This window comes from Nannospalax galili, unplaced genomic scaffold, assembly GCF_000622305.1.
Source record: "Nannospalax galili isolate Female #2095 unplaced genomic scaffold, S.galili_v1.0 scaffold336, whole genome shotgun sequence".
Taxonomy (NCBI): domain Eukaryota; kingdom Metazoa; phylum Chordata; class Mammalia; order Rodentia; family Spalacidae; genus Nannospalax; species Nannospalax galili.
The window spans coordinates 7,215,551-7,224,242 of NW_008343385.1; the positions used below are offsets into that span (position 1 = coordinate 7,215,551).

Here is an 8,692-nt window from a genome sequence, read left to right on the forward strand (position 1 = left end):
GGAGATGGAGAGCGATGATGATACAATAGTGTAAATATACTTAATGCCATTGAACTTTACATTCTTATGGTTAAAAGAGTAAATTTTATGTACTGTATATATTGTACTATAAAGTTATGAAAATGGAATAACGTTAACAATACAGGGTTGCTAAAACTATTACCTCCACAGAAAAGAAACTATACACGTAGGAAGGTTTGGGTACAGGTATGTGTAGGATGGCACAAGAGGCCAGGATGGGGAAATGACCCGAGGATGCTCCCAACCGACAGGACGAAGAGAGGTTTCAGGACTCACAGCTACTCTGGGCTAACTGCAGCAGGAACTGTAGCTTTGGCAGTCCTGTTTTTGGTGACAGGTGACAGTGGTGAGTGAAGCCTCAGGAACTCCCAGGCATGGGATGTGCTTCTAATCAACCAGCAATGGTTCTTTTAGGCACAAAACATGAGGTCAGTAACCTTGTCTCCTTCACTATGGCCCAGACCTAGAAGATCTGGTGTGTTTTGAAAACTGTATTTTCATTTTATGTGTATGAGTGTATTGTCCACATGTATGTAAATGCACGAATGTGTGCAATACCCATGGAGGCCAGAAGAGGGAGTTAGATCCCGTGAAACTGGAGTTATGGGTGGCTGTTAGCTACCATGTGGGTATCAGGAACTGAACCTGGGTCCTCTGCAAGAGCAGCCAGTGCTCTTTGCCACTGAGCCATCTCTCCAGCCCCACCCCGTCCCTCTTTTTGAGACAGGGTCTCACTATGTAGTCCTGGCTGGCCTGAAACTTGCTATGTAGACTGGACTGACCTCAAACTCAAACAGATTTACCTGCCTCTGCCTCCTGAGTGTTGGGAAGATATTTGTTACATAGCTATTGAATGCAAATGAAGGTTAGATTTAGATTGTTTATAAAATGGAGAACAGATGTCTTCTTGAAAGTACTGTATCTGAAAAGAAGGAAAAGGCATCTAAAAACCGTGACACAAAGGAAAGGCATGGATCTTCACACACAGGACAAGGAAGGCTGCAGAGCCTCCCTGCCTTAGTTTACTTGCCGTTCTACTTTCTTGGTGAGTGGGAGGCAATCTTCACTGACAGCATGGGAAGCTCTGCTTCTCTTCATGTTCTTTGTCATCTTAGAATGGGTTAGGGCTTTGTCCATCGAGTTCCTCACACTTCCTTACAGGGTAAAATGAGGAATGAGCACAGCTATTTACCATTCAGAGGGATCCTGCGTTTATTTATTTGGGGATAGAAAAATGTTAGGAAGGGGAAAAAAGGTAAATTGTTGTTTGTTCCTTTTAGTGATTTTTCTAACTCTGCCCATCCAGCCCCCAACTTTTGGATAGATCTGCTGTACAGGAAGAAATCTGAGGAAAGGCGACAGACCCCTGACTCCCCTGGCAGAGCACATTCTACTAACCTAATGACATTTGACAATGGCATTCATAAATGTAATTATCCATGGAACTTTATTATCCAGGTTTTACGTGTCTGCTTCTGTAGATGTAAATCATTCTTAATCTATGACACACTGGGAACCATCAAGAACTGTACCTTGTGTTTATGATTTAAGAGCCTACATTTAAAACTTTAAACTTATGTTTATGTAACTATGATGATAAGGAAAATTCTAAACCAAACAGATGGATACTTATAAAAATGTATTTCAGGAGACAGTTGAAGGTAAAAAGTCCCTGTCTAACTCCTTTATAAACTGGGGGACATATAATTACTTTAAGAAGAATTCAGTTTTTTCCTAACTTCACTCCAGATTACATTAAGAAGGAAAACTTTTGGCCGTCTTGAGACTTATACCTCCTGGAATTTCAGATGGATGGCTTTTCAAAATGATTCTCATCAACACTACATGAAATCTTGTAGCTGGTAAGAAGCAAAGCATTTACATTCTTCTCAAGAATTGAGTTGAATGAAATTTCATGGGTCAACATAGTATTCCAGTGTTTACCATACTGAGCAGTAAGGAAGAATTAATTTTCACCTCCATGTATGTACAAATATGAAGTGAAAACAGAATTCTCTTCAATAGTCAATACTGTAGATTCTGTGTTAGGATTAATTCTAAGGACACCAAGTTTTGCATCTTAAGTAGAAAGTGTACTTTCCATTGTAACATCTTCAAAGAGTTTTCAGTTTGTCCTTATCTTGTTCTCTCTGACTGCAAAGTGCAAAGGATTCCTGCACAAACTGCCGGCACATCGGGCACTGCTGGAAGTATCTCACACAGCTGTCGCACAGGCAGGCATGCCGGCAGGGCAGGAGCACCCAGTTCACACTCCCGTTCTGGCATACCACACAGTCCTTGCTGTTCTCCTCCACGGGCTCCACTTCACTTTCAGACAGTCCTGCCTTCTCCAAAAGGCTCCGGTCTGCATTCCTTTCTTCTGGAGAGGGACTACTGGAGGGAGTGCAATTACTATTTGCAGACATGAAAAGTTGCTGAAAATCAAAGAAACAAGTATAAAGACAATTATAAATGAGAATTACTCTCTGAATCTGGGTACCACAAAAGCTATTCAAAATTTATGAGCTAGCAAAATCCAATGGAAAGAATAGCTAGCTTCCATAATAACGAATTGAAAACCTTAACTCTCTTTATAAACAGACATTCTTTGAACTCTGTAAACAACAAAGATTACAGGGTGCAACTTACCTTAAGATCATGAAGTTGACCTTGAGCCAGCAGTAAATATTGATACAAAATTCTGCAGGGAAGTTTATAAGTCTTATCAGGAATGTGAATTATTGATACCATGGAAATCTAAAATAAAAATTGGACATTGGTCAGTATTTCACATCCTTAGATTCTTTTACAAATACATGAAAAAATGCTTCCCAAATAAGAGACTGATATAGTCGAAAATTTACATTAATTTGTATAAATCACAGACACTTGAAAAGGAATCAGTTACTGACATATTTTTGATACATTTAAATTATACTCAAATTTATAGGCTTAATGTGGTCTCATTAAAAATATCAATGTTGGGGGCTGGAGAGACGGCTCAGTGGTTGAGAGCACTGGTTACTCTTGCACAGGACCTGAGATGGGTTCCCAGCACCCACATAGCAGCTAACACCCATCTGTAACTCCAGTTCCAGGGAATCCGACACCCTCTTCTGACTCTATGGGCACTGCACAACAGGGGTGCACTTACATACATGCAGGCAATACACTGATACACATAAAATATTTTATTTTACGTGTATTTTATTTTATTTTACGTGTATGAGTATATTGCCTGCATGTATGTAAGTGCACCCATGTCATGCAATGCCATGGAAGTCAGAAGAGGGCTTTGGATTCCCCTGGAACTGGAGTTAAGGATGGTTCGGAGCCACCATGTGGGTGCTGGGAATCAAACTCGGGTCCTCTGCAAGAGCAGTCAGTGCTCTTAACCGCTGAGCCATCTCTCCAGCCCCCAAAACAAAATATTTTTAAAAAATCAATGTGCTTTATTATAGAGCTACATGTATTGATTCTAAGATTCTCACACAGAGAAATAAAGACATAAGAATAGGTGGGAAAACGTTCAGACATCCCTGAGGCAGTCTAACCCAGCCAGATACTAAACCCTATGGCACTGATTCCTAAGTAGATGGATGGATGAGACAGAATAAATAGTCCAGAAACAAACCTAGTTACACATAAAAATACCGTGAAGATGTCATCTTAAAGCACAGTCTTTTTAAAAAACAGTTTAAGGACAAATGGACAGCTATTTGGAAAAGCATAAAATGAGATGCATGCCTCACACTAAATGTAAGAATATACTCTAAAGGTATATGAGATCCAACGTGAAAAATAAATAGCACAAAAACCAAAGGAAAACACGGAGACTCCTTTTAGTCTTAATGGAGGGAAAATTTCCTAACTATAATTCCAAGTCCAGAGGTAGAGAAGTCTGATCCATTTGATTCTGGAACAATTAAAAGTCTGCATGATAGAACAATACCATGAACAAAGTCAAAAACGCATAACAAACTCAGATAAATATTTACAATGTATATCCCAAATTAAAGGTAAATATTCCTAATTTATTTAAAAAAAAAACCCACTACAGTTCTATAGAACGGTTGTTAAGACATTCAATTAAAATTAAAACTTCACTGATAGAAAAAGAAATTCAAAACAGTGAATTTTAAAAAATTACAAGAAACGGGATGGAGAGACGACAGCTCAGTGGTTAAGAGCACTGGCTGTTCTCCCAGAGGACAAGAATTCGGTTCTCAGCATCCATGTTGGGCCGCTCACAACCAACTGTAACTCCAGTTCCGGGGGATCCAATGCCCTCTTCTGGTCATGACAGGCAACCGCACAACACACACGCACGCACGCATGCAAGTAAGTTTTAAAAAAATACAGTTAAGATTGCGGAAGTAGGGCAGCTGTACTGACTACCTTACCTATGCTGTTTTCTTTTAGTTTTTTTCTCTTAGGTGTCTTCCTCCTGTTGTTTTAAATTGCCAACATTATTATTCTATAATTAGATATGCTGTGTGTTCCAACCTCACATCATTTCCAATACTAGGAGCAACAACCTTAAAGACTTTTAAAGAGTCATACATTGTTTTATGTATTTTTTGCAAATTTGCACAAGAGAGAGAGAGCGAGAGCAAGAGAGCGAGAGATCGAGAGAGAGCGAGAGCGAGAGAGCGAGAGAGCGAGAGCGAGAGCGAGAGCGAGAGCGAGAGCGAGAGAGAGAGAAACTCTTGTCTCAAAAAAATAAGGTAGAGGGCTGGAGAAATGCCTCCGCAGTTAAATGCACTGGTTGTTCTTCCAGAGGACCTGAGTTCAGTGCACTTATATACATGCAGGCAAAATACTCATACACACAAAATAAAAATAAATTAAGCCAGGAGTGGTGGCGTATGCCTTTAATCCCAGCACTCAGGAGGCAGAGGCAGGCGGATCTCTGTGAGCTCAAAGCCAGCCTGGTCTCCATTAGCGAATCCCGGCCAGCTGCGGCTACAGGGAGACCTTGTCTCAAAAAGACCAATAAATAAGTAAATAAATAAATAAATAAATAAATAAATAAATAATAAAGATAAATAAATGAAGTAGAGAGCAACTAAGGAAGACACCTGACACCAATCTCTGGTCTGCACACACGTGTACACTCACACATATGCACACTCACATGCACACACACATGCACACACAAAGTAAAAAAATTAAAACGCTTAAGTTTCCTCAGTAAATGAGGAGGTGGCCTTCCTGTACATCTGTACTTATAGAAGATGAAACTTCCTAAGACTTCAGCTCTGGTCACTGCACATGCCCCAATGATTCATCATGGCTTTTGATCCATCTCCTCAAAGGACGGAGGTGTCTGTCCTGGATTTCAGGCAGTCAGTTAAAAAGCTGAGTGCGAACAATTACCACAATGATGCATGTATAGAAATTTTGCTTTTAGACCTTTTTGTAAAGGTGGTTTGTCAGCACATAACTTGTTAAGACTTGTATGATGGTCATTAGTATACCTGAGCGTTTATGCTTACAAAATATACAGACCATTATTATTTAATTTTGTAAAGTAGCATATAAAGTGTTCATCACACTTTTAAGTTTCTCAAATTCCCTTTTAATTATTATTAGTTTTGATTAATGTGTGTCCATGATATATGTGGGCATGTGTGCCACATTATGTATGTATGTGTAATGGGTACATGATGTATGTGGACATGTGTGCCACATGTGTGTATGGTCAGAGGACAACTTTGTAGTCAATTGTGTCCTTCCACCTTTACATGGGTTCCAGGGATCGAACTCAGGTCACCAGACTTGTGCAGCAAGTACCTTTACCCTAGTGAGCCATCTCACCAGTCCTAAATTCCCTTTTAAAAGGGAAATAAATTTAGCATTTGAGTACAAAAAAAAGAAAGATGTAAATATGTCTTTAAAATAATTTTTTATTTTATTTATTACTTTTATTTTACGTGTATGAGTGTATTGGCTGCATGTATGTGAGTGCGCCCATGTCGTACAATGCCATGGAGGTCAGAAGAGGGCTTCAGATTCCCCTAGAACTGGAGTTAAGGACGGTTCATAGCCGCCATGTGGGTTCTGGAAATTGAACCCGGGGTCTCTGCAAGAGCAGTCACTGCTCTTAACCACTGAGCAATCTCTCCAGCCCCTAAAATAATTTTTTAAAAGTATTTTATTATTTTTATTTTATTTTATGTGTATGCGTGTATTGCCTGCATGTAGGTAAGTGCACCCATGTCACACAATGCCCACAGAGGACAGAAGAGGCTGTTGGATCCCCTGGAACTGGAGTTACGGACCATGTGGCCATGTGGGTGCTAGGATTCAAACCCGGGTCTTCTGCAAGAACAGTCAGTGTCCTTAACCGCTGAGCCATCTCTCCAGCCCTAAAATAATTTTTCAATTGTTTTTTTCCCCCAGAATATTTTCAGATGTTGATTTTTCAGGAATTCAACATTCAGGATTATGCTTTTCAGAACTATGGTCCAAATCTAATGGAGTACTATGTAGCTATTAAAAAATGTGAAGACACTCTGTGAATCATCTGTAGGTGGATTTATGAAATGAATGAAGCAAAGAACAAAGAGGGTGTACAGCATGAACAGTGTGCTGCCTCTGTGTAGGAAAGGGAAGTAAGAACACAGGGAAGAAAACCAGAAAACAATGAGCTGGACTGTACACAGGCTTGAGGCGAGTGGGAATGAAGAAAAGGGATTCTGTGGAGAAAACCCGAGGGTCTCTTTATGTAACTTTCTTAACCTTCAGAGAATGAATCCAAGTAACTCATAGGCACAGTTTGACTACAAATGCTCAGCCTTGGTAGGCAGCAGCGAGATGGCAATTAGAGTGCCAAAACAGTTAACTTCAATACTGACCCAGAAACTACTGAGAAAAAGAAAAGGGAATTCAGGAGACCATCAGGATGACAAACATAATTAAATAAACAAAGGGAAGAGAGGGCTTTGGCCTGCAAAAGCATGCCAAGGGCTGGCTGGAGAGAGGGCTGGAGCTAGAAATAGTCACTTTCCAACCACCACAGTAAACATAAAATCTGAAAATTATCAATAGGTATTAAAACCAAGGACATTTTAAAATAAAAAGTGGGTATCTGCATGATCCTGAAGTGCTTCCAAAGCAGGTGGAGCAGGAAGGAGAAGGGGCTCTCCTGGAACCCATCCTCTGCCCCATTCCACAGAGACTGAAATTTGAACAGCTGGTGCGGGGTATAGGGAGGTCCCCAGAAGAGCTAAAGTGCCTTGTCACAGATCAAGGGAAAGGAAACCCACAACATGGATGAAACTGGGTAACAACTGACTGAGAGATCAAAAGTAGCATTGCCAACATGGGAAAGGCTGCTTGCAGAGGCAGTGCCCAGAAAAAGGCATCCCATCACCTGTGAAGTTCATTGGCTGCGAGGACTCTGACCTGATTACAAGGAAGCCACTCTGTGTATGACAGTAGTCTAAAAATCTAACATCAAAAGACAAGCAAGGCTGCCAGAATGTCCAGGCTCATGAAGACTAAAAGTGAACGACAAACACAAAGCCTGACCCTCAACCAGAAAACACTGAGGTGTGGTAGACAGAAAATGAAGACACGGTTAGAAAAGAAGCCAGGTTCTGGTTTACATCTCCAACTGGCACCAAGTCAAGAACTTCAGGACACCTGACAAAATCAGGGAAGATTGCCCACAGAGACAATAATCCTTTTTCTGAGGGAGAACTTAAATAGGAGTACTAAAACCATAAATACACTGTGCAACGGCCAAGAAAACATATGTGACCTTGGAGTTCAACTTTATCCACACTCTTCTCATCTCTAAACTTGGACAGTGTGCCTAATAAACCATCTTACAATTCCCTTACTGAAGACAATTCTTTAAGATAAAGAAATAAAGCAGCTCATATTTTTAACTTAATTTTTTTAAAAATGTCAATCTTGAAACTTGGCCTAATCTTTAAAATCTGGTTATAAATTACATCATTTGAGTAACATAACTTAAAAAAAAAACAAAACCCTCACAAAAGCACATACATAGCTACTAAGAAAGTCAGTGGGTTTTTTTTTTTCCTTTTCTGAATGTGCTTAAATCTAAAGCATGTACTTTCTCATTTTCTGATCTTAATAAATTCAACTCTGATTCAAACTAACTTGTCTTGAAATTCTTTTCTGCAGCGTTTAAGATCCTAGTTTCCCTGGGTGGAGGCTGCTAAGGCTCAAACTTCTCAGACTCCACCTGGAAGCATCAGGCTGCATCTTCAGCTGTTAGTATATTGCAAAGTGACTGATACATTGGAGTATGAACAAGAGGCTGGATAAAACATTATGAAATGTTAAATCTGTAACGCTGTTAACTGTGTTGATGTTACATAAGGGAGCATCATTATGTGAAAACACATGGCGAATATCTAGGGATAAAGAGATACCACACTACAACTGGACTGTAGAATCATTCATTTAAAATACATATATGGGGGGTTAGAGAGACGGCTCAGTGGTTAAGAGCATTGACTCCTCTTGCAGAGGATCCAGGTTCAAGTCCCAGCACCCACATGGTAACTAACAATCATCCATAACCCCGGTTCCAGGGGACCCAATGCCTTCTTCTGACATCCACAGGCACTGCAAGACACAGGTGCACTTACACCCATGCAGGCAATACACTCAAACACTTAAAAAATAAAAT

The 8,692-nt window shown here is 40.1% G+C and overlaps 1 protein-coding gene across 1 annotated transcript in view; it reads right to left on the bottom strand.

The window, feature by feature from the left end:
* Positions 1 to 1,449: 1,449 nt before the first annotated feature.
* Cgrrf1 (cell growth regulator with ring finger domain 1) overlaps positions 1,450 to 8,692 on the bottom strand; it is a 31,310-nt gene continuing 24,067 nt past the window's right edge. The window contains exons 5-6 of the mRNA XM_008839547.3: positions 2,671 to 2,778; positions 1,450 to 2,456 (exon numbers count right to left, since the gene is read on the bottom strand). Of these exons, the coding sequence (XP_008837769.1) occupies positions 2,136 to 2,456; positions 2,671 to 2,778 (429 nt within the window). The 3' untranslated portion in view covers positions 1,450 to 2,135. The remainder of the gene's footprint in view (positions 2,457 to 2,670; positions 2,779 to 8,692) is intronic.